Source organism: Pristiophorus japonicus, chromosome 23 (assembly GCF_044704955.1).
Source record: "Pristiophorus japonicus isolate sPriJap1 chromosome 23, sPriJap1.hap1, whole genome shotgun sequence".
Taxonomy (NCBI): domain Eukaryota; kingdom Metazoa; phylum Chordata; class Chondrichthyes; family Pristiophoridae; genus Pristiophorus; species Pristiophorus japonicus.
The window spans coordinates 46088981-46114965 of NC_091999.1; the positions used below are offsets into that span (position 1 = coordinate 46088981).

The 25985-nt window shown below is 48.1% G+C and overlaps 1 protein-coding gene and 1 pseudogene across 1 annotated transcript in view; one reads left to right on the top strand and one right to left on the bottom strand.

Annotated features, from left to right (window-relative positions):
• Positions 1–20923, bottom strand: part of LOC139235668 (probable G-protein coupled receptor 139) — a 65316-nt gene extending 44393 nt beyond the window's left edge. The window contains exon 1 of the mRNA XM_070866709.1: positions 20847–20923. Within this exon, the coding sequence (XP_070722810.1) occupies positions 20847–20923 (77 nt within the window). The remainder of the gene's footprint in view (positions 1–20846) is intronic.
• LOC139235515 (zinc finger protein 229-like) overlaps positions 1–22913 on the top strand; it is a 211144-nt pseudogene extending 188231 nt beyond the window's left edge.
• The last annotated feature ends 3072 nt before the right edge of the window (positions 22914–25985 follow it).

A 25985-nucleotide genomic window follows, 5' to 3' on the forward strand; every position in this document is an offset into this window, starting at 1 on the left:
ATACATCTCAGAGCCCTCTCTTGGTTCCGAATACTCCTCGCATTGAGGCACCGAGCTTTCATGCTTGCCTTTTTATTACAGTGGGACAGTGTAGAGGGAGCTTTACTCTGTATCTCACCCGTGCTGCACCTGTACCGCGAATATACGCTGGAACAGAATAGAGGGATATTTTCTCTAGATCTAACAGATCTGTATCGGCCCTGGAATTGCTGAGACAAGTTATAGGGAGATGTAGTCTGTGTCTAACCTGTGCTGTACTTGCACTGGAAACGTTTGGTGTAACAGTATAGAGTGAGTTTTATTCTATATTTAACCTGTTCAGAACAGAAAAAGTAATGTGATTGAGTACTGTAGACGTGAGTAATTGTGACCTGTCTCTTTATTCTAACTTCGGAGTGCACGTACAACATGGAAGGTCTGCTTATATACAGTGCTCCCAAGGGACGCTGGGATCCCTTGGGACTCCAACAGATGCGGCCTATTGTGGTGGTAGAATTCTGGTTACATAGGGTTGCACACATAACATCACTCCCTCCCAAAGTCAATCGTATACTTATTTGCAAGCTGAGATGATCTGGGGCTTTTCGCTCCTGAGTCGATCGTCTCAGTACAAATACAGGTGCAGGTGAGTTGGTTGGTTCTTCGCTGGACTGCTGCGCAGATGACCTTGCTGGGCTGCTGGGGATGATGAGTTCAGCTTCGTGGTCTACCATGATGTTGGCTGCCACTTGTGTGTGCGTCGGAGGGTCGAAGTTGGTTGCTTGTGGCTGTCTGTGAATCGCAGTTTGGTTTGGTCCAAATGCTTTCTGCAAGTTATTCCATTTGCGAGTTTGACCTGAAACACCCTCCTCCCTTCTTTGGCTATGGCAGTGCCAGCAAGCTATTTGGGACCATGTCCATAGTTGAGTGCAAATGCAGGGTCATTGACTTCAATATTGCGTTGCAAATTTGTGCGATCACGGTACATGCTTTATTGATGCCGCCTGCCCTCGACTTGATCATGGAGATCAGGGTGAACGAGAGAAAGCCTTGTTTTGAGCACCCTTTTCAGGAGCAGCTCAGCTGGGGAACCCCGGTGAAAGAATGGTGTCTGGTGCAGTGGCTGAGCAGGACTCGGGACAGGTGGGTCTGCAGGGATTCTTTTGACAGGTGTTTCATGCTTTGTTTGATGGTTTGGACTGCACGTTCTGTCTGGTCATTGGATGCGGGCTTGAACGGGGCAGTTGTGATGTGCTTGATCCCATTGTGTGTCATGAATTCCTTGGATTCAGCGCTGGTGAAGCACGGCCCGTTGTCGCTGACAAGGACATCAGGCTGGCCGTGCGTGGCTCGTAGGTTTTCCAGGGTGGCAGTGGACGTGCTTACAGACATTATTACACACTCAATCCAGTTGGAATAAAAATCCACAAGAACGAAGAACATTTTGCCTAGAAATGGGCCAGCAAAGTCAGCGTGGATCCTAGACCACGGTTTGGAGGGCCATGACCACAAACTTGGGTGCCCTGGGTGCATTGCTCAGTTACGAGCAAGTGGTGCATTGGCACACGCAAGACTCCAAATCTGAGTCGATATCGGGCCACCTGTATGGACATTTCGTCTTTACGCTGCTGGAACAGCTTGATCTCTTCATGCATCTCCACTGGGATGCTGGACCAGCTCCCATGGAGGATACAGTTTTTACAAGGAACAGTAAAGGACCCTGGCTGGTCCAGGTCCTCATCTGGCGGCCGTAACGGGTGACTTTTCATTTTCAAATGCATCCATCACCAAGAGCAAGTCTGCAGGCTGTGCCATTTCCACCCCAGTGGTGGGAAAAGTAGCCGACTGAAGGCATCAGTGCAGTTCTCTGTGCCTGGCCAGTGATGAATTACATACTTATATGCATACAGCGTGAGCACCCATCTTTCGATGAGAGCAGAAGCATTCGTTTTAATACCTTTGCTCTCTGTGACTAGCGATATGAGCTACTTATGGTGAGTTTCTAAATCGAACTAAAGCCCAAACAGATACTGGTGTATTTTTTCATCCCGTAAACGTATGCCAGAGCTTCTTTTTCAATCATGCTGTCGGTTATTTCGGCCTTGGACAAACTCCTGGACGCATAGGCGACCGGTTGCAATGTTCCCAATTCGTTTGCTTATTGTAACATACGCCCGACCCCGTACAAAGATGCATCGCAAGCTAGCACTAAACGTTTACATGGATCATACAGGACAAGCAGTTTGTTGGAACATAACAGATTTCGGGCTTTCTCAAAATCAGTCTCTTTTGATCTTCCCCCATGCCTAATAATCTCCCTTGTGCAGCCACATGTGTAGAGGTTCTAGCAAGGTGCTCAACCCGGGTAGGAAATTACCAAAATAATTGAGGAGCCCAGGAACGACCGCAGCTCCGTCACGTTCTGTGGTCTCGGTGCGTTCTTGATGGCCTCTGTCTTGGCGTCAGTGCGCCTGGTGCCATATGCTACGATTATTCTGCCTAAGAACTCGACCTTTGGCGCCCGGAAAGCACACTTCGAGCGTGTCAACCTGAGTCCCACATGATCTAGCCGACTTGGAACCTCTTCCACGTTCTGCATGTGCTCGATGGTGTCCCGACCTGTGACCAGTATATCATCCTGGAAAACCACGATGTGCAGCACCGACTTTAGCAGACTCTCCATGTCCCTTTGAAAAATAGCCGCGATCGATCGAATTCCAAATGGGCATCTAATGTAGATGAACAGACCTATGTGCGTGTTGATGCAGGTGAGGCCTTTTTAAGATTCCGCCAGCTCCTGCGTCATGTCGGCCGAGGTCAGGTCAATATCTTTCCTCCTGCCAGTGTCGCAAATAGATTGTCTGCCTTGGGTTGCTGGTACTGGTCCTGCAGCGAAAAATGCTTAATCGTTAATTTATAGTCCCCGCATATGCTGACCGTGACATCACCCTTGAAAACCAGAACAATCTGACTATCCCACTCGTTGAACTCCACCAGTGCGATGATGTCCTCTCATTGTAGCCTGTCTAACTCGATCTCCACTTTCTCTCGCATCATATATGTCACTGCCCGTGCCTTGTGATGGATGGGTCATGTACCGGGAATCAAATGGATCTGCACCTTCGCCCTCAAGAAACTTCCGATCCCTGGCTCAAACAACGATGGAAACTTGCTCAGAACCTGGGCACATGAGGCGTCATCGATGGATGAAAGCGCTCGGATGTCATCCCAGTTCCAGCGTAATTTTCTCAGCCAGCTTCTGCCGAACAGTGTGGGGCCATCTCCTGAAACGATCCTTAGTGGTAGTTCGTGTACTGTTCCATCATAAGAGACTTTTAATATGCTGTGCTGTCAATTATAGGGATCAGCTCTTTCGTGCACGTTTTCAGCTTGGTGTGAATGGGGCTCAGCTTGGGTCTGTCGAAGGCCGTTTTCTCATGATGGACTGACTCGCACCCATGTCCAATACTATGGATACTGGAATTCCGTTCAGTTCAACATTTAACATGATTGGTGGACATTTCCTGATGAAGGTGTGTACCACATACACTTCTGCCTCCTCGGGTTGAGTCTCTAATTCAGTTTGATCCACCATGGATCGGTCTTCCACTGCAATGTGGTGCTTTGCAGTGTTTGCAGCTCATCTGCACATTCGCTGGAGGTGCCCCATTGTTCCACAGCCTATTCACGCATAGTGTTTGAGGCTGCATTGATGGGCTCGATGATCACCTCCGCAGTGCCAACAAGCTGTTAACTGCCTCGCATTAATGATTGATGGCAGTCTCTGAGTTATCTGAGATCATGCAGCTGCAGGCGTGTACATTCTGCCATATGCATTCCTGCCTGAAAACGATGTTACTTTGTGTACAGTACTTGCCGAAACATCTGATTGCTGCGAAATTTGTTTGGTGTTATCGCTGGTGGACATAAATGCCTCGGCTATCATTATGGCTTTGCTTAGGTGCAGTGTTTCAACAGTCAATAGATTGCGAAGGATATCCTCATGGCCAATGCCAAACACAAAAAAAATTTCTTAGCATTTACTCCAGGCATCCATCAAATTCGCAATGTCCTGCAAGATGCCTTATTTCGCCGACGTAGCTCGCCACTTCCTGGCCTTCAGACCGTTGACATGTGTAAAATCGATACCTTGCCATCAGAATGCTCTCCTTCGGATTTAGGTGCTCCTGGACCAGCGTACACAGTTCTTCATGCGATTTGGTTGTTGGTTTCACTGGAGCAAGAAAATTCTTCATGAGGCCATAGGTTGTTGCCCCGCAGAGAGTGAGGAGGATCACCATTTCTTTGGCAGCATTCACATTCCCTGCCAGTTGGTCATGAAGTATTAGTCGAGTCGCTGCATGAATACATCCCAATCGTCCCCTTCTGAGAATTTCTCCAAGATACCAACAGTTCTCTGCATTTTTGCATGATGTTTCATTATCTCGTCGCCAATTGTTATGTCCAGAATAAAGTAATGTGATTGAGTACTGTAGACATGAGGATGTGTGATCTTGGTCTCTTTTTTTCTAACTCCAGAGTGCACGTACAGCATGGGGGGCCTGCTTATATACAATGCTCCCAAGTGATGCTGGGATCCCTTGGGACTCCAACAGATATGCCCTCTGATGGCGGTAGATTGTTGGTTTCATCAGGTTGCATACATAACATAACCCATGTTGTACTTGCCCTGGGAATGTCTGATGGGACAGTGTAGAGGGAGCTTTAATCTGTATCTACTCCATGTCCGTTGTACTCCGTAGAGAACGAAATCCACATTGTGACTCCAGGAGGAGCTCCTCAGCCACAGGGGAAGACGGTTGAGGAGGATTCTAGCGATGACTTTCCCAGTGGCTGGTAACAGGGAGACTTATCTGTAATTGCCACAGTCGGACTTGTCTCCTTTGTTAAAGATGGTCACGATTACTGCATCTCTGAGATCTCCAGGCCTGCTCTCCTCCTTCCAGATGAGAGAAATGAGGTCACGCATTCATGCAAATATTGCCTCTCCACCATACTTTAGTGCCTCAGTGGGGATTCCATCTGCTCCCATTGCCTTGTTGTTCTTGAGCTGGCGGATGGCCTTTTCTATCTCATGCAGGGCTGAGGTTTTGCTGAGATGTTGGCGGGTAGCATGCTGCTGGATGGAGTCGAGGACACTCGAATCAGAGGCAGAGTCTTGGTTCAGGACATCTTCGAAGTGCTCCTTCCAGCGAGTCCTGACGGCCTCAGTGTCCTTGATGAATGTTTCCTCATTCTTGGCCAGCAGTGGAGTGGTGCCTTGGGTGCTTGGGCCATAGGTGGCCTTGACTGCGATGAAGAATCCTCGCACATCATGGCTGTCGGCCAGCTGCTGAGCCTCCTTTAATTTCTCCACCGACCATCTATGCTTTAGGTCACAGGTTTTTTTCTTGGACCTGGCCTCAAGCCGTCTGTAATGCTGATTTGCTGCTCCCGAGTTGGGTTGTTGTTTTAGGTTCAGAAATACCCTGTGCTTGTGCTTAATTAGCTCTTGCATCTCCTGGTCATTCTCATCAAACCAGTCCTGGTGTTTCCTCGATCAGGCTAACATCCCCATCATCGAAGCACTGACCACACTCGACCAGCTGCATTGGGTGGGCCACATTGTTCACAACTATTTTAAGTAGAACAATAATCAGGTTCCCCCTGATTAAAGGGTGGAGGGGGGTCACACTCCAGAAACTTTCATTAAAGTGCCCCCTTGTTTTTTTGGGGGGAACCAAAAACACAAATTAACAATTCAACATAAAGGTAACTTTTGTCAAATCAAATCAAATGAATTAAAATTACAATTCTGTTCCCTCTGGAATGATGCACTCCAGTCTCTCTGGTGCTCACCTCTCATGGAAGGCCACGAGTCTACCGGTGGACACTGCATGCTCAATCTCCAGGGATACCCTGGCTCGACACATTGTTCACATGCCTGACACAAGATTCCCAAAGCAAGGCTCTACTCGGAACTCCTACATGGCAAGCGAGCCTACAGTAGGCAGAGGAAATCTTTCAACGACACCCTCAAAGACTCCTTGATAAAATTCAACAACCCCCTGATACATGGGAGTCCCTGACAAACGTCCGCCCTAAGTTGAGGAATTGAATCCGGGAGGGCTCTGAGCAGCTCGTGTCTCATCACTGAGAGCATGCAGAAACCAAGCGTAGGAGCATGCGGCAAACCAGTCTTCACCCACCCTGTCATTCAACGACTGGTTGTCCCACCTGTGACAGAGACTGTAATTCCCGTACTGGATTGTTTAGTCACGTAAGAACTCGCCTTTAGCGTATAAGCAAGTCTTCCTCGATTTTGACGGCTGCCTGTGATGATAATGATGTGTACCTAACCTGTGTTGTGCCTGTCCTGTGCATTTTTGGATTGGCTGTTTAGAGAGACGTTTACCCTGCATCTAAATTATGTTGTACTTGCCCTGGGAGTGTTTGTTCGGACAGTGTAGACGGAGCTTCACTCTGTATCTAACCCATGCTGTACCTGCACTGGGAGTGTTTAATGGGACAGTGTAGAGGGAGATTTACTCCGTATCTAACTGGTGCTGAACCTGACCTGGGAGTGTTTGATGCGTCACTGTTGATGGAGCTTTACTCTGCATCTAACATGTGCTGTACATATCCTGGCAGTGTTTGATGGGACAGTGTAGAGGGAGCTTTACTCTGTATCTAACCCGTGCTGTACCTGCCACCAGTGCGCTTGCAGCCTTCTGTAAGAGGTCGGCACCGGAGGGACTGGAGTGCATCATCAGCTCCAGCAACCAAATTTCAATTTGATTTAAGTTTACCGTCCAAAGTTTAATTGGTTTATTTTGTCGGTTATAGTTCCCCTCCCTCCTTTAATCAGGATGCATTTGATTTACAGGTCAACAACAAAATAATTGTGCTGTACGTGCCCTGGGATTGTTTCTTGGGACAGTGCAGAGGGAGCTTTATTCTGTATCTAACCTGTGCTGTGCATACCCTGGGAATACCTGGTGGGACAGTGCAGATGGATCCTTGCTATGTATTCAACATGTGCTGTACCTGCCCTGGGAGTGTTTGATGAGTCAGCGTACAGCAAGCTTTAAATTGTAACTAACCCGTGCTGTCCCTGCCCTGGGATTCTTTAGGACAGCATAGAGGCAGCTTTACTCTGTACATAACCGTGTCGTAACTTGCCCACTCCTGCTCCTGTTTCTCATGGCCCTATGTACCCAGCATGCCCCGCGGGGGAGAATGTGACGCACCCAGACTACAGGAGCTCAGTGCGCAGGCGCGGGCCCAGGCTGTGTTTAGAGCATGCGCAGTGCGTGTAATGGCGGAGGAGACATCTTTTTCAGAGGTTCTTGAGAACTGTTCATTTCGGCGGGGCGGAGGGGAATAATCGACCAGCAGGGAGTCGTGGAGGCTTCATAAAGAACCGGTGCCCGCCGCATGCCCGGAATAATAACCGGAATATCGGCGGTTGCAGCTTCGGGGCTTTCGCCCTGTCACAGGACCCGGCTAACGGCGGCCATCTTCGTGCAGGAAGGCAGGTTCAGCGCTCCGCCATCTTGATTCAGTGAGTAGCAGAGCGCATGCGCAGCCATCTTGGTGCAGGAACAAAGTGAATGATGCCAGTGTCAGGAACTGAACCCAGCCAGAGTCAGTACCTTCAGGGGAGGGGAACCAGTGAGTGTAGAACTGAACCCAGCCAGAGTCAGTACCTTCAGGGGAGGGGAACCAGTGACTGTACAACTGAACCCAGCCAGAGTCAGTACCTTCAGGGGAGGGGAACCAGTGAGTGCAGAACTGAACACAGCCAGAGTCAGTACCATCAGGGGAGGGGAACCAGTGAGTGCAGAACTGAACCCAGCCAGAGTCAGTACCTTCAGGGGAGGGGAACCAGTGAGTGTAGAACTGAACCCAGCCAGAGTCAGTACCTTCAGGGGAGGGGAACCAGTGAGTGTAGAACTGAACCCAGCCAGAGTCAGTACCTTCAGGGGAGGGGAACCAGTGTGTGTAGGACTGAACCCAGCCAGAGTCAGTACCTTCAGGGGAGGGGAACCAGTGAGTGTAGAACTGAACCCAGCCAGAGTCAGTACCTTCAGGGAAGGGGAACCAGTGAGTGTAGAACTGAACCCAGCCAGAGTCAGCACCTTCAGGGGAGGGGAACCAGTGAGTGTAGAACTGAACCCAGCCAGAGTCAGTATCTTCAGGGGAGGGGAACCAGTGAGTGTAGAACTGAACCTAGCCAGAGTCAGCATCTTCAGGGACCAGTGATTGATTGTTGCCGCGGCCCCGCCCCCCGCCACTGATTGCGGGCGGTTGGGGGGTTTGTTGGTGGGCTCCGCTCGCAGCCTTTGAGCTCGGGGCCCAGGTGAGGCGAGGCGGAGTTGTGCGCAGACGTGGGGACAGCCTATTGTGGGAGATTAGCTGCGGACAGACGACGTTTTGCCCCCCCGCGGAGGATGGATGATCAGCCCGGGCAGTGCGCCCAGCCTCCCTGAGGACTCACAGACTCACGGACACGCGCGGGCGGTGAGATTTGCCGCTGAGTCGGCGGGTGGGGCACCTTCGGGCGGGGACGGGCCTTGGTTACTGTCGGGGGTTGCCGGGAGTTTGGCCGCCATCTTTGGGCAGCACGGGTCCGCCCGCCACGGGGAGCAGGGAGCAACACGGGCGGGGCTTCCTCGACGTCACAATACTTTCCATTGTCCCGCTGCAGGGCAGGGAGCATGCGCGGCGGCCATCTTACTGCAGGGAGCAGGTGCAGGATGGGGACCAGTGACATGAACACATGAGAACATCAGAAATAGGAGATGAGTCGGCCCTTTGGCCCCTCGAGCCTGCTGCCATTCAATAAGATGATGACTGCAGCATCTGGGGTGGTTCTCCTTGGAGTAGTGAAGATGAAGGGCAGGTTTAACAGGTGCTCACAATCAGGAAGGCTTTAGATTGTATCAGGGAACAGAGTGGTTCTGCTCACACAATCAGAGAATGGTTACAGCACGGAAGGCCATTCGGCCCGTCGAGCTCTTGCCTGCTCCCAGCTAGTCCCACTGACCCGCCCTTTCCCCAGTCCTGCAAATGTTTTCTTTCAGATACTTATCCAACTTTTTTTTTTTGAAAGCTGTGATTGAGTCTTCCTCCACCACCCTTTCAGGCCGTGCTTTCCGGATTCTAACCGCTCGCTGCATAAAATAGATTTTCTGATGTCACCTTTGGTTCTTTTGCCATTCACCTCAAATCCATCTCCTCTGATTCTCCACCTTTCTGCCAGTGGGAACAGTAGCTCTCTATCTACTCTGTCCGGACCCCTAATGATTTTGAACACTTCTATCAATTCTCCTCTCAACCTTCTCTGCTCCAAGGAGAACAACCCCAGCGTCTCCAGTCAATCCACGTAACCGAAGTCCCTCATCTCATGAATCATTCTTGTCAATCTTTTCTGCACCCTCTCTGAGGCCTTCACATCCTAATGTGCGGTGCCCAGAATTGGACACAATGCTCCAGTTGAGACCGAACCAGTGTTTTACAAAGGTTCAACATAACTTCCTTGTCCAGCAACCTGTAAGCTTTTTTAACTGCTTTCTCAACCTGTCCTGCCACCTTCAGTAATTTGTGCACATATACCTGCAGGTCTCACTGTTCATGCATCCCCTTTCGGATTGTACCCTTCAGTTTATATTGTCTATCCTTGTTTATTTCATCATGCTTCTCCAATTTTATTTCTTCACTTAGGTTCACGGTCTTGTTTTATTTCTTCCTCCAAGCCCCTCAACTTGATCTTGCAGTGTAATGTTGGCGAGTGGTGATTGATTGTCCTGGGAACCAACAGGAAGAGAGGTCAGGGGCCGTTGGGCCAAGGGAGCAGCGTTTTCTGCAACCAATCGCAGTGCTTGAGGGGTGGATCCTGAGTCGGCCTGTCAGGTGAGTCTGTGTGAACCCCTGTTAAATAATTTATCTTTTAAAAATTAAATCGAGATTTCTTTTGTTAACAAAACAATGTAACATTGCTCAGTACTTTGTTTTCCTGGAGTTCCTATCATGAGTTTCTGACACTTCAGTGCCAAGATAATCAGGTGTTTAAAGGTCATTCATTTCCCTCTTTCCATGACACTGTTAGTTAAAGGGACAGAGATTGATTTCCCCGCATTATGCATTCGTAGTAGTTAAAGTAACATCCTTCCTGTTAGTAGTGAGTTACATTCTGTGCTGGGCGAGATGGCTGGTGGCATCAGCCTTTAAAATACGCATTCTCTTGTTCAACTCTCTCCAGGGTCTCACCCTTCGCTATCTCTGTAACCTCCTCCAGCCCACCAACACTCTTAATAGTTTGTTTTCTTTGGAACAAAGGAGGCTGAGGGGAGACTTTAATGAGGTGTATAAAATTATGAGGGGCCCAGATATAGTGGAGAGGAAGGACCTATTTCCTTTCACAGAGGGGTCAGCAACCAGCAGAACTTTTTTGCCAGTACGTAGCAAGCCCAACAAGAGAGGGGGAAGTTCTGGACTTAGTATTAGGGACTGAAGCTGGGCAGGTGGAAGGGGTATCAGTGGGAGAGCATTGGTGCTTGTGATCGTAATTCAGTTAGATTTAGGGTAGTTATGGAAAAGGACAAACATAGACCAGGAATAAAAGTTCTCAATTGGGGAAAAGCCAATTTTACGAAGCTGAGATGTGATTTAGTCAAAGTGGACTCGAAACAGCTATTTGAAATGGTGAGAGATGGGGAAACTTTGGTGTTCAGAGGGACCTTGTATGTCCTTGTACACGAATCACTGAAAGTTAATATGGAGGTACAGCAAGCAACGAAGAAAGCAAATGGTATGTTGGCCTTTATTACAAGAGGATTTGAGTGCAGGAGTAAAGATGTCTTACTGCAATTATATAGGGCCCTGGTGAGACTGCAGCTGGAGTATTGTGTACAGTTTTGGCTGCTTACCAAAGGAAGGATGTACTTGCCATTGAGGATGGCAACGAAGGTTCACCAAACTGAATTCCTGTGGTGGGAGGAGTGTCCTATGAGGAGAGATTGAGTAGACCTAGGCACATATTCTCTAGAGTTTAGAAGAATGAGAGATGATCTCATTGAAACATACAAAATTCTTACAAGGCGTGACAGGATAGATGCAGGGAGGATGTTTCTGGCTGAGGAGTCTAGAACCAGGGGTCACAGTCTCAAAATAAGGGGTTGGCCATTTAGGACTGTGAAGAGCAGAAACGTATTTACTCATTAATCTTTGCAATTCTCTACCCCAGAGGGCTGTGGAGGCTCTGCCTTTGAGCATATTTAAGACAGAGATCGATAGATTTTTGTAAATTTAGGGAATCAAGGGATATGGAATAGTGCAGGAAAGTGGAGTTGAGGTAGAAGATCAGCCATGATCTCATTGAATGGCAGAGCAGGCTCGAGGGTCCGAATGGCATACTCCTGCTCTGAAATCTTATGTTCTTATGTTGAAGTTAAATCAGTCTCAGAGCAGTGGGAGACATTCAACGAGGAGATAATGAGGGTTCAGAGGAAGTATGTTACCTTCAAGAAAAAGGGTGGGACTAATAAATCTAGAGCCCCCTGGATATCAACATAAGAAATAGGGGCAGGAGGTGGCCATAAGGTCCCTCGAGCCTGCACCGCAATTCAATGAGATCATGGCTGATCATCGCCCTCAACTCCACTTTCCCGCCTGATCTCCATATCCCTTGATTCGCTTAATATACAAAAATCTATCAATCTCAACCTTGAATAGACTAAGCATCCACAGCCCTCTGGGGGAGAGAATGCCAAAGATTCACAACCCTCTGAATGAAGAAAATTCTCCTCAATTCTGTCTTAAATGGCCTACCACTTATCCTGAGACTGTGCCCCCTCGTTTGCGACAGTCCAGCCAGGGGAATCAACCACTCAGCATCTAACCTGTCAGTACCCTTCAGAACCTTGTATGTTTCAATGAGGTCACCTCTCATTATTCTAAACTTGAGAGTGTATAGGCCCATTCTACACACTATCTCATCATAAGACAGCCCAGGAATCAATCTTGTGAACCTTTGTTGCACAGTGTCCAAGGCAAGTGGTTCCGTCCTTCGATAAGGAGACCAAAACTGTGCCCAGTACTCCAGGTGTGGTCTCACCAAGACCCTGTACAATTGTAGCAAGACCTCCTTACTCTTATATTCTAACCCCTTGCAATAAAGGACAAACCATTTGCCTTCCTTATTGCTTGCATACCTGCATGCTCACTTTCTGTGTGTCTTGCACACGGGCACCCCAAATCTCTCTAAACACCAAAGTTTAAAAGTTTCTCATAATTTAAAAGATATTCTGTTCTTCTGTTTTTCCTACCAAAGTGAATAACCTCACATTTCCCTACATTATACTCCATCTGCCACCTTACTGCCCACTCACATAATCTATCTATGTATATCGTGCAGACTCTTGTGTTCTCACAGCTTACTGTCCCACCTAGTTTTGTATCATCAGCAAATTTGGATACATTACACTCGGTCCCTTCATCTAGGTCATAAATCATAAAATCATCGAAATTTACAGCATGGCAGGAGACCATTTCAGCCCACTGTGTCCGTGCCGGCCAACAAACAGCTATCCAGCCTAATCCCACTCTCCTGCTCTCGGTCCGTAGCCCTGTCGGTGATGACAGTTGAAGTGCACATCCAAGTATTTTTCAAATGTGCTGAGTGTTTCTGCCTCTACCACCCTTTCAGGCAGTGAGTTCCAGACCCCCACAAACCTCTGGGTGAAGAAATTTCCCTTCGTATCTCCTCTGAACCAATTACTTTAAATCTGTGCCTCCTTGTTATTGACCACTCTGCCACAGGAAACAGGTCCTTCCTATCCACTCTATCCAAGCCCCTTATAATTTAATACTTTCATCAGGTCTCCCCTCAGTGTCCTCTGATCCAAAGAAAATGGACTCTGCATCTCCAATCTTTCCTCATCGCCAAAATTCTCCAGTCCAGGCAACATTCTTGTAAATCTCCTCTGTACCCTTTCCAGTACAATCACATCTTTCCTGTAATGTGATGACCAGAACTGCACACAGTATTCCAACTGCGGCCTAACCATTTCAAGCATAACCTCCTAGCTCTTGTATTCCATGCCTCGACTAATACAGGCAAGTATTCCATATGCCTTCTTAAACACCTTATCGACCTGGCCTGCCACTTTCAGGGATCTGTGGACCTACACTTCAAGGTCCCTTTGTTCCTCTACAATTTTCAGTGTTGTAGCATTTAATGTGTAATCCCTTGCCTTGTTAGACCTCCCCAAATGCATTACCTCACACTTATCTGGATTAAATTCCATTTGCCACTTTACTGCCCACCTGAAAAGTACATTTATAGTTTCCTGCAGTGTGCAGTTTTGTTCTTAATTCTCAACCACACAGCCTATTTTAGTTTCACCTGCAAACTTCTTAATCATACCCCCAACATTGAAGTCCAAGTCATTGATATATACCAGAAAAAACAAGGGACCCAGCACTGAGCCCTGCAGAACCCCACTGGAAACAGCCTTCCAGTCACAAAAACCCCGAATGGCCCACTCCTGCAACTATTTTCTATGTTTCTATGACCCAACTTCCACAGCTCTCTGAGGCAGCAAATTCCACAGATTTACAACCCTTTGAGAGAAGACATTTCTCCTCATCTCAATTTTAAATGGGTGGCCCCTTATTCTAAGATTATGCCCTCTAGTTCGAGTCTCCCCCATCAGTGGAAACATTCTCTCTGCATCCACCTTGTCCGCCCCCCTCATAATCTTATACGTTTCGATAAGATCACCTCTCATTCTTCTGAATTCCAATGGGTAGAGGCCCAAACTACTCAACCTTTCCTCATAAGTCATCCCCCTCATCCCCGAAACCTTCTCTGAACTGCCTCCAAAGCAAGTATATCTTTTCAGAAACATGGATCAGGAATGCCAAGATTCTATTCGCTTTCCTGATCACTTGCTGTACCTGCATACTATCCTTTTGTGTTTCATGCACAAGTGCCTCCAGGTCCCGCTGTACTGCAGCACTTTGTAATCTTTCTCCATTTAAATAATAACTTGCTCTTTGATTTTTTTTCTGCCAAAGTGCATGACCTCACACTTTCTAATATTATACTCCATCTGCCAAATTTTTTCCCATTCACTTAGCCTGTCTATGTCCTTTTGCAGATTTTATGTGTACTCACATATTGCTTTTCCTCCCATCCTTTGTATCGTCAGCAAACTCGGCAACATTACATTCAGTCCCTTCTTCCAAGTTCTTGAATATAGAATGTAAATATTTGGGGTCCCAGCACTGATCCCTGCAGCAACCCACTAGTTACTGGTTGCCAACCAGAGAATGAACCATTTATCCGACACTCTGTTTTCTGTTAGTTAGCCAATCCTCTATCCTTGCTGATATATTACCCCCAACCCTGTGAACTTTTACGTGGCACCTTGTCAAATATCTTCTGGAAGTCCAAATACACCACACTCACTGGTTCCCCTTTATCGACCCTGTTTGTTACATCCTCAAAGAATTCCAGCAAATGTGTCAAACATGCCTTCCCCTTCATAAATCCATGCTGACTCTGCCTGACCAAATTTTGCTTTTCCAAATATCTTGCTACTGCTTCTTTAATGATGGACTCCAACATTTTCCCAACCACAGATGTTAGGCTAACTGGTCTATAGTTTCCTGCTTTTTTTCTGCCTCCTTTTTTAAATAAGGACATTACATTTGCAGTTTTCCAATCACTGGGACCTCCCCAGAATCCAGGGAATTTTTTGTAAATTACAACCAATGCATCCACTGTCCCTGCTGCGACTTCTCTTAAGACCCCAGGATGCAAGCCATCAGCTCCAGGGGATTTATCCGCCTTTAGTCCCATTATCTTACTGAGTACCACCTTCTTAGTGATTGTGTTAAGTTCCTCCCCCCTGTAGCCCCTTGACTGTCCACTGTTGGGATATTGTTAGTGTCCTCGGCCGTAAAGACTGATAGAATATATTTGTCAGAATTTCTGCCATCTCCATGTTCCCCATCACTAATTCCCCGGTCTAGTCCTCTGAGGGACCAACATTGACTTTAGCCACAATTTTCCTTTTTATATACCTATAGAAACTCTTGTTATCTGTTTTTATATTTTGTGCTAGTTTACTTTCATAGTCTATCTTCCCTTTCTTAATCATTTTTTTAGTCATTCTTTGCTGGCTTTTAAAAGCTTCCCAGTCTTCTGTCCTCCCACGAGTTTTGGCCACTTTGTATGCCCTTGTTTTTAATTGGATACCGTCCTTTATTTCTTGAGTTAGCCACGGATGGCTATCTTTTCTTTTACACCCTTTCATCCTCACTGGAATATATTTTTCTTGAGAGTTGTGCAATCAATATCTCCTTAAATGTACACCACTGTTCATCAACCGTCCTACACTTAAATCTATTTTCCCAGTCCACTTTACCCAACTCTGCCCTCATACATGCATAGTCTCCTTTATTTAAGATTAGTACGCTGGTTAGAGATCCAACTTTCTCACCCACCATCTAAATTTCAAATTCAGATCATGCTATGATCACTCATTCCAAGAGATCCTTTACTCGGAGATTGTTTAGTAATCTTGTCTCATTACACAGGACCAGATCTAAGATGGCCTGCCCCCTGGTTGGTTCCGTTACATACTGCTGAAGGAACCCGTCCCTTATGCACTCTATGAACTCCTCCTCAAGGCTACCCTGACCAATTTGATTTGTCCATTCAATATGGAGGTTAAAATCACCCATGATTATTGCTGTTCCCTTTTTACAAGCCCCCACTATTTCCTGGTTTATGCGCTGACCAACAGAGTAGCTCTTGTTAGGGGGCCTATCGACTACACCCACCAGTGACTTTTTCCTCTTATTGTTCCTTATCTCCACCCAAACCGTTTCAACATCCTGATCATTTGAGCCAATATTGTTTCTTACTATTGCAGTGATTCCATCCTTTATCAATAGAGCTACTCCACGTCCTTTTCCTTTCTTTCTGTCCTTCCGGAATGTCCAGTACCGCTAAATATTTAATTCCCAGACCTGGTCACCTTGCAACCACGCCTCTGTAATGGCTATCAGATCATACCCATTTGTATCTATTTGTGCCATCAACTCATCTATTTTGTTTCAAATGCTATGTGCATTGAGACAAAGTGTTTTTTTACACTTTTTTCCTGCTTGTTTCCTCTCTCCTTCAAACTCACTTTCTTTATTTTTGCTTTCTAATTCCAGCTTTACTCCCCTCCCTACTGAATCTATTTTCAGGTTCCCATCCCCCTGCCAAGCTAGTTTAACCCCTCCCCAAAAGCACGAGCACACCCCACCGTGAGGATATTGGTCCCGGCTCTGTTGAGGTGCAACCCATCTGGTTTGTCCATGTCCCACCTCCCCCAGAAGCGGTCCCAGTGCCTCAGGAAAGTAAAGCCCTCCCGCCTGCACTATTTCTCCAGCCAGGCATTCATCTGCTCTATCCTCCTGTTTCTGTAGTCACTAGCTCGTGACATCGGGAGGAATTCGGAGATTACTACCCTTTGAGGTCCTGCTTTTTAATCTCTCTCCTAGCTCCCTAAACTCTGCCTGCTGGAGAGCGGAGGGATGGGAAACAGTGAGTGTGGAATTGAAAACAGCCGGAGTTAGTGCCTTCAGGGACGGGGCAGATGGGAGGGAGGGGAACCAGTGAGTATACAACTGGACCCAGGCAGAATCAGCACCTTCAGGGGAGGGGAACCAGTGAGTGTAGAACTGAACCCATCCAGAGTCAGTACCTTCAGGGGAGGGGAACCAGTGAGTGTGGAACTGAACCCACCCAGAGTCAGTACCTTCAGGGGAGGGGATCCAGTGAGTGTAGAACTGAACCCAGCCAGAGTCAGCACCATCAGGGGAGGGGAACCAGTGAGTGCAGAACTGAAACCAGATAGATTCAGCAACTTCAGGGGAGGAAAGGAGAGGCAGTTGAGAGGAGGTTGATTCCGGAGATGAGAGGGTTGACTTATAAGGAAATATTGAGTCGGGATAAATGGTTCATTCTCAGTTTGGCAATCAGTAACTAGCGGGTTGCCGCAGGGATCAGTGCTGGGACCCCAACTTTTTACAATCTATATTAACGACTTGGAAGAAGGGGCCGAGTGTAGTGTAGCCACATTTGCTGATGATACAAAGATGGGAGGAAATGCAATGTGTGAGGAGGACACACAAAATATGCAAAACCACATTGACACGCTAAGTGAGTTGGCAAAAACTTGGCAGATGGAGTATAATGTTGGAAAGTGTGAGGTCATGCACTTTAGCAGAAAAAACAATCACATATCAAATTATTATTTAAAATGGAGGAAGATTGCCAAGTGCTTCTGTACAGCAGGACCTGGGGGGACTTATGCATGAAACACAAAAGATCAGTATGCAGGTACAGCAAGTGATCAGGAAGGCCAATGGAATCTTGGCAATTATTACAAAGGGGATGGAGTATAAAAGCTGGGAAGTCTTGCTACAGTTGTACAGGGTATTGGTGAGGACACACTTGGAATATTGCGTGCAGTTTTGGTTTCCATATTTACGAAAGGATATACTTGCTTTGGAGGCAGTTCAGAGAAGGTTCACAAAGCTGATTCTGGAGATGAGGGGGTTGACTTCTGAGGAAAGGTAGAATATGTTGGGCCTACACTCATTGGAATTCAGAAGATAGAAAAGTGATCTTATCGAAACATATAAGATTATGAGGGGGCGTGACAAGGTGGATGCAGAGAGGATGTTTCACTGATGGGGGAGACTAGAACTAGAGGGCATAATCTTAGAATAAGGGGCCTCCATTTAAAACTGAGATGAGGAGAAATTTCTTCTGAGGGTTGTGGATGTGTGGAATTCACTGCCTCTGAGAGGTGTGGAAGCTGGGACATTGTATAAATTTCAGACAGAATTAGACACTTTCTTAAACAATAAGTGGTTATGGGGAGTGGGCAGGGAAGGGGACCTGAGTCCATGATCGGATCAGCCATGATGATATTAAATGGCGGAGCAGGTTCGAGGGGCCACATGGCTTACTGCTGCTCCTATATCGTATGTTACCCAGTGAGTGCAGAACTGAAACCAGACAGAGTCAGCATCTTCCAGGGAGGAGAGGGGAACGAGTGAGTGTAGAACTGAACCCAGCCAGAGTCAGCACCTTCAGGGGAGGGGAACCAGTGAGTGCAGAACTAAACCCAGCCAGAGTCAGTACTTTCAGGGGAAGGGAACCAGTGAGTGTAGAACTGAACCCAGCCAGAGTCAGTACCTTCAGGGGAGAGGAACCAGTGAGTGTGGAATTGAACCCAGCCAGAGTCAGTACCTTCAGGGGAGCGGAACCAGTGAGTGTAGAACTGAACCCAGCCAGAGTCAGTACCTTCAGGGGAGAGGAACCAGTGAGTGTAGAACTGAACCCAGCCAGAGTCAGTACCTTCAGGGGAGAGGAACCAGTGAGTGTGGAATTGAACCCAGCCAGAGTCAGTACCTTCAGGGGAGGAGAGAGATGGGTGGGAGGGAAATGAGTGATTGTCGAACTGATCGCAGCCAGATTCTACACCTTCAGGGAATGAGAGGGGAACCAGAGAGTCTATATCTGAACCCAGCAAGAGTCAGCACCCTAAGGGGAGTGGCAGATGGGAGGGAGGGGTACCAGTGAGTGCAAAATGGATCCCAGCCAGAGTTAGCACCTTCAGGGCAGGGGAACCAGTGAGTGCATAACTGAAACCAGATAGATACAGCATCTTCAGCGGTGGAGAGGGGAGGCAGTTCAGAGAAGGTTTACGAGGTTGATTCTGGAGATGAGGGGATGGACTAATGAGGAAATGTTGAGGAGGTTGGGGGCAATATATTAGCATGGATTGAGGATTGGCTAACTGACAGAAAACAGAGAGTCGGGATAAATGGTTCATTCTCGGGTTGGCAACTCGTAACTCGTGGGGTGCCGCAGGGATCAGTGCTGGGACCCCAACTATTTACAATCTATATTAACGACGTGGAAGAAGGGACTGAGTGTAACGTAGCCAGGTTTGCTGACGATACAAAGATGGGAGGAAAAGCAATGTGTGAGCACACAAAAAATCTGCAAAAGGTCATAAACAGGCTAAGTGAGTGGAAAAATTTGTCAGATGGAGTACAATGTTGGAAAGTGTGAGGTCATGTACTTTGGCAGAAAAAAAAATCAAAGAACAAGTTATTATTTAAATGGAGAAAGATTGCGAAGTGCTGCAGTACAGCGGGACCTGGAGGTACTTCTGCATGAAACACAAAAGAATAGTATGCAGTTACAGCAAGTGATCAGGAACGCCAATGGTATCTTGGCTTTTATTGCAAAGGGGATGGAGTATACAAGCAGGGAAGTCTTGCTACAGCTATATAAGGTATTGGTGAGGCCACAGCTGGACTACTGCGTGCAGTTTTGGTTTCCATATTTACGAAAGGATATACATGCTTTGGAGGCAGTTCAGAGAAGGTTCACGAGGTTGATTGCGGGGATGAGGGGGTTGACCTATGAGGTTGAGTAGGGTGGGCCTCTACTCATTGGAATTCAGAAGAATGAGAGGTAATCTTATCGAAATGTATAAGATTATGAGGGGTTTTGACAAGGTGGATGCAGAGAGGATATTTCTACTGATAGGTGAGACTAGAACTAGAGGGCATAATCTTCGAATATGGGGCCGCCCATTTAAAACAGAGATGAGGAGAAATTTCTTCTATCAAACGGTTGTAAATCTGTGGAATTTGCTGCCTCAGAGAGCTGTGGAAGCTGGGACATTGAATAAAATTAAGACAGAAATCGACAGTTTCTTAAACGATAAGAGATTATGGGGAGCAGGCCGGTAAGTGGAGCTGAGTCCATGATCAGATCAGTCATGATCTTATTGAATGGCGGAGCAGGCTCGAGGGGTGCTATAGCCTACTCCTGCTCCTATTTCTTGTGTTCTTCTGTTCCCTGCCCGCTCCCCATAACCACTTATCACCTTATTGTTTAGAAACTGAGCCATTTTGAGGAGGGTCCAGTGATCCTGCTGGGAAATGCATGTGTGAGGCCTCAGGTGAGGACAGTGGAATAGCCTGTCGACACTCACTGTCGAGGTTCACACATGCAGATCGGGCACATGGGACATATATTGGAGAGAAACTGGTGAATGTAGAATTGAACCCAGCCAGAGTCAGCACCTTCATGGGAGGAGAGGGAGGGGAACCAGTGAGTGTAGAACTGAACCCAGCCAGAGTCAGTATCTTCAGGGGAGGGGAACCAGTGAGTGTAGAACTGAACCCAGCCAGAGTCAGTACCTTCAGGGGAGGGGGACCAGTGAGTGTAGAACTGAACCCAGCCAGAGTCAGTACCTTCAGGGGAGGAGAGGGAGGGGAACCAGTGAGTGTAGAACTGAACCCAGCCAGAGTCAGCACCTTCAGGGGAGGGGAACCAGTGAGTGTAGAACTGAACCCAGCCAGAGTCAGTACCTTTAGGGGAGCAGAGGGAGGGGAATCAGTTTGTGTAGTACTGAGAATAACCAGAATCACCACACACATGGGAGGGGAACCAGTGAGTGTACAAGTGAACCCAGCCAGAGTCCACTCCTATAGGAGAAGGAAGTGTACCAGTGAGTGTATTTCTGAACCCAGTCAGAATTGGTGGTGAAAACTGTGAGTGGAGGAGAAACAGTTTAGAATTGTGTGTTGATTTGGATTTCAGCACAGCAGGAGAGACTATGTGTGGGACAGGGATTTACAGCTTTGGAAGAACAAGAGAGGATAGAATGTTCCATGGAAACTAGGAGGCCAAGTTTCGACTGACCCATAGAACGGTGCATCTCCGAGAGGTCCACCGACTTTCTCGAAGGAAAAGTGAGCCTTATACTTACCTCGGGATTCTCCACGGTGATCTGGCCTGCTTTGGGCTGAGCACAAGAGAAGCAGCGGGGGGCGGAGCTACAGCCATGCGCCAAAAAGAGTGTCGGCAGCTGCCTGTGTGTGCAGTGGGGTCTGCGTGTGTACACAGTAGCTCCTGGCCCTCCCAGCGTGTCGTGGCTGTGGGCGATCCTATCACTGGCCGAAGGAACGACGCGATGTTCACTTCCCCTAGCCCGGGCCGAGTAGCCTGCCTGCATGAGCCTCGCCTTGCCGCCCCTCGCCTTGCCTCACCGTCCCTCACCTCGCCGCTGCCTGTCCTCGGGCCTCGCATCACTGCGACTGCTCTTACCTCAAGGCCTCCCTGTCGGCCCGCCCAAACACCAGCTCCGTGATGGGGCCGTCTGACCATCTCTCCGACGGGCCCCACCCGACCACCTCCCCGGCGGCGGGCCCCACCCAAACTCTTCCCCGGCGGCGGGCCCTGCCCAAACTCTTCCCCAGTGGCACCCCCCGCCTGAACTCTTCAACCTTGAAAATGTAAGGAGGCAGGCAGGGCTGTGTGTGCTGCTGGAGGGCTCGCAGTGCTCCTGAACAGATAGGTGCTGCAGTAGGTGAGGTAGCAACTTTTAATTTTTTATTTATTGATTGATTTTTAATTTATTTTTAAATGTTATTTATTGATTGAGTTATTGATCATTTATTATTGATGATGGTTCTTTATTTTTAAAAGTGAAGTATTTAATGCTTTGGAAAATCCTCGAACTTCCCTTCCCTCCACAACCCCTCCCCCACCCGCCATCTCTGGCTACCGGCGCCTGATTTCTAAAGTCTCCACAAGGTTTTTCTGAGCGTACAAACGTGAGCACTGACTCAGGCCTAAATTAGTTTTGAGTAACTTTTCGCTGTCTAAACTTGCTTAACTGGCCAAAACGGGCGTAAGTGGCTGGAAAAAGAAACTGAACTAACTGACTGAAAGTGGAACAAACTAAACGTGGAGAATTGTGATTTATTGGATACTCCAAAACAATCGGAGCAACTCCTGTCGAAACCTGGCCCCGAGATGTGTCTATCCTGAATTTGTGTCTTGCACTGACAGTGATGAGTTTTGTTATCTCCTTTTACAGCATATTAGAAGGGGAGATTTTCAGACAGGAAACAGAAACCAAACATCGCGTCAAGATCTGACGGAGTCAATCGATTCATCAGGACGTGAATATCATCGGTCTTTGAAAGCGGAACGAGAAATATTTGTCTGTCCTGCCTGTGGGACAATATTTTAAATATCAGTGTGACTGGAAAAGCACCGAGACACACACACACCTGAGTGAGTGTTCCAGTGCACTGCCTGTGCTAAGAGCTTTAATCAGTTACACAGCTTGAAGAAACATCGCACCATTCACAGCGCGGAGAAACTGTAAACGTGTTGTGTGTGTGGGCGAGGCTTCAACTGATCATCCAACCATGGAGAGTCACATGGATACCCGCACCATGGAGAAACCGTGGAAATGTGGGGACTGTGGGAAGGGATTCAGGTCGCCATCAGAACTGGAAATTCATCGACGTATTCACACTGTGGAGAGGCCATTCACCTGCTCCGTGTGTGGGAAGAGATTCACTCAGTCATCCCACCTGTTGACACACCAGCGAGTTCATACTCGGGAGAGACGTTCACCTGCTCTACGTGTGGGAAGGGATTCACTCAGTCATCCCACCTGCAGTCACACCAGCGAATTCACACTGGGGAGAGGCTGTTCACCTGCTCTGAGTGTGGGAAGGGATTCTTTCAGTCATCTGACCTGCTGGCACACCAGCGAGTTCACACTTGGGAGAGGCCGTTCACCTTCTCCGTGTGTGGGAAGGGATTCACTCAGCCATCGCACCTGCTGGCACACCAGGGAATTCACACTAGGGAGAGGCAATTCACCTGCTCTGAGTGTGGGAAAGGATTCTTTCGGTCATCCGGCCTGCTGAGACACCAGCGAGTTCACACTGGGGAGAGGCCGTTCACCTGCTCTGAGTGTGGGAAGGGATTCACTCAGTCATCCACCCTGCTGGCACACCAGCGAGTTCACAACTGAGTGCAGGGGTGGAATCTGCTGTTAATCACATCCTGACTGAACAATGTACATTCTGACAATTGGAGTTTGTTTCTGCTGATGATAACTCCTGTAACTGGACTGGAGTTTAATATTTGGGATATAGACAAATAAATACATAAATGGAGGGATAAAATCTCGCCTCTGGGGGGAGGCGGGAGGCTGACGTCCAGGTCACCTTGTCGGAGGCACACCTGCTTGCCAGGCATCGTCGTGTGTAACCTGGTTTCAAATGTCTGAAAATTATGCTAATAAAACACACCAAACTATTTTCTCGTTAGATTGGGGTACTGTATTCAATTCCTCAATAAAAACAAATTTAAAGAAAAGAATTCCTGAAAGTTCTTCCATGTTGGTTAAAAGTTTTTTCAGAAGTTTTAAATGTTTCTTCTGGAGTTTTAAACCGTTTTCCCAAGTTATTTATAAGTTTCCCAAGTTGATTTAAAGTTTAAAATGAAAGTCACGACTAAGCTACCTCCCTTGATACTATTCCATGGGCACTGCCAGCCTTCTGCAGCTGCACAAAGCCCTGGCTAGACCACACCTGGAGCACTGCGGGGAAGTAGAGGCCTGGTCGGCTCCATAGGGGGCCCGAATGCCTGGACACGATATACAGTTCCATGGTTAGAATCCCCGTGTACAGTGCCAGGTTTTGAATCCCTATTTACAGTGACAGGTTTAGAATCCCCATGTACAGGGCCAGACTTAGAATCCCCATGTACAGTACCAGGTTTAGAATCCCCATGTACTCTCTCAGGGTTAGAATCCCCATGTACAGTCCCAGGGTTAGAATCCCCATGTACAGTGCCAGGGTTAGAATCCCTATGTACTCTCCCCCAGGGTAAGAATGCCCACATACACTCCCAGGGTTAGAATCCCAATATACAGTCCCAGGGTTGGAATTGCAATGTACAGTCGCAGAATTCGAATCCTGTGACAGTACACAGTCGAAGCGAAAAATTGAGGCCTTGAACCTGAGTTGGGGCGAAAAAATCATAGAAACATAATTCAATTTCTATACTAAACTATTTGAAATCAAATCAAATGAATTGTTACAACTATCACGTTCCTTTCATGCCAAATGGGAAACAAGTGATGTGGGGGGAGTGCAGGACTGTTTGCGCCCAGTTACACAGCATGTCCCTGGCTCTCCACTCCAAATGCGCTTATTTCAGATCGCAGTCTCATTGACACATCCAACTGACTGGATGGACCTCGCCCTTTAAACCCCATCAGAGAAATATCAGCATTTGATGTTTAGTTTGCCAAACCTTTATAAAAAAACTGGTTCGGCCTCAGCTGGAGAATTGTGTTCAAGTTTGGGCTCCAAACTTTCGGAATGATGCCAAGCTTTTAGAGAAGGTGCGGAAGTAGCGGTGCCAGGGATGTGGGACTTCCGTGATGTGGAGAGCCTGGTGAAGTTTTCTCCAGAGAGCAAAAAATGGTAAAAGGAGATTTGACAGAGATGTACAAAATTATGAATGATTTAGAAGAAAGAGTAAATATGGAAATTCTTTCCAGCGGCATTAGGGAAGGAGTCAGACTTCCGATGATTGGCAAAATAACGAGAGGTGAAATGTGGGATCATTTGTTACCCAGCGAATTGTTATGATCCAGAATGCACTATCCGAAAGGGTGGTGGAAGCAGATTCAATCGTAACTTTTAAAAGGGAATTGGATAAATACTTGCCGGGAAGAATATACCGAGCTATCGGTAAAGAGGAGAGCAGTGAGACTCATTGAACAGCTCCACTGAAGAACTGGCACAGACACGATGGGTCGCATGGCCTTCTGTGCTGTACCACTCCCTGACAATAGCGAATGATTGTACCCAGAGTGCTCCGCCCGGGGGAATACACCCAATCTCCATCAGCAGGGAGGCAACGCGTGTGAAGGACTGGTTCCCAGAGAGCACCTCCATGTGCGGAGAGGCTCCCAGGGACAGAGCGGAGCGAGCACGGCGCAGGGCAACACCGAGTGCGGCCCTCAGGCCCCGGGCAACACTGAGTGCTGCTCTCAGGCCCCGGGTAAAACCGACTGCGGCTCTCAGGTCCCGGGCAACACCGAGTGCGGCTCTCAGGCCCCAGACAACACCAAGTGTGGCCCTCAGGTCGCGGGCAACAGCGAGTGTGGCTCTCAGGCCCCAGGCAACACCGAGTGCTGCTCTCAGGCCCCGGGTAAAACCGACTGCGGCTCTCAGGTCCCGGGCAACACCGAGTGCGGCTCTCAGGCCCCAGACAACACCAAGTGTGGCCCTCAGGTCGCGGGCAACAGCGAGTGCGGCTCTCAGGCCCCAGGCAACACCGAGTGCTGCTCTCAGGCCCCGGGCAGCACCGAGTGCGGCCCTCAGGCCCCGGACAACACCGAGTGTGGCCACCTCCCCCGCCCCGAGTCAGAGAACCGGGCTCGGCCCCAGTAAACACCGGGGGCAGCGCCTCACCCAAACCATGAAAACAACTGGTTGCATTTATACAGCAGGCCCAGCAGTTCCCAGCCGCTCTGTATCAGGGTGGGTGCTGGATGCGGAAGTCAATCCCTGGCCTCCTGTGCAGTATAGTATTAGACAGTCCCTTGAATCGAGGATGACCCACTTCCATACCAAAAAGGGATGAGTTCACAGATGTTTCAATATGAGATCTGATATTCCAGGTCCCGAACTACATATTGAAGGGTGGGAGATGCCTGTGCATGCATTCTTTTAATGTGTGTGTCCGTTGTACGCCAGCCACCACACGGGCTGGACAGAGCAAGGTCTTGGTCCAGTGGCAAGTGTTAAACAAGACGACTGGAGACCAAGCTCTGCTACACAGACCTGGTGCACATAATCCTAATGCCCATAGATCACAGTGTGGTCTGGCCCATGCTGTCCCTGGGCCCTTGCCTCTTCCGGGCCCCGAATTCGTGCCTCTCGTAGGCCACAATCTCTCCACCCCAAACTCTCGCCTCTCGTGGGCCCCAATCTCTCAGCCCTGATCTCTCGCCGCTACTCCACCCGGAGTGTGGGAAGGGATTCATTCAGTCATTGCACCTACTGATACACCAGCAAGTTCACAA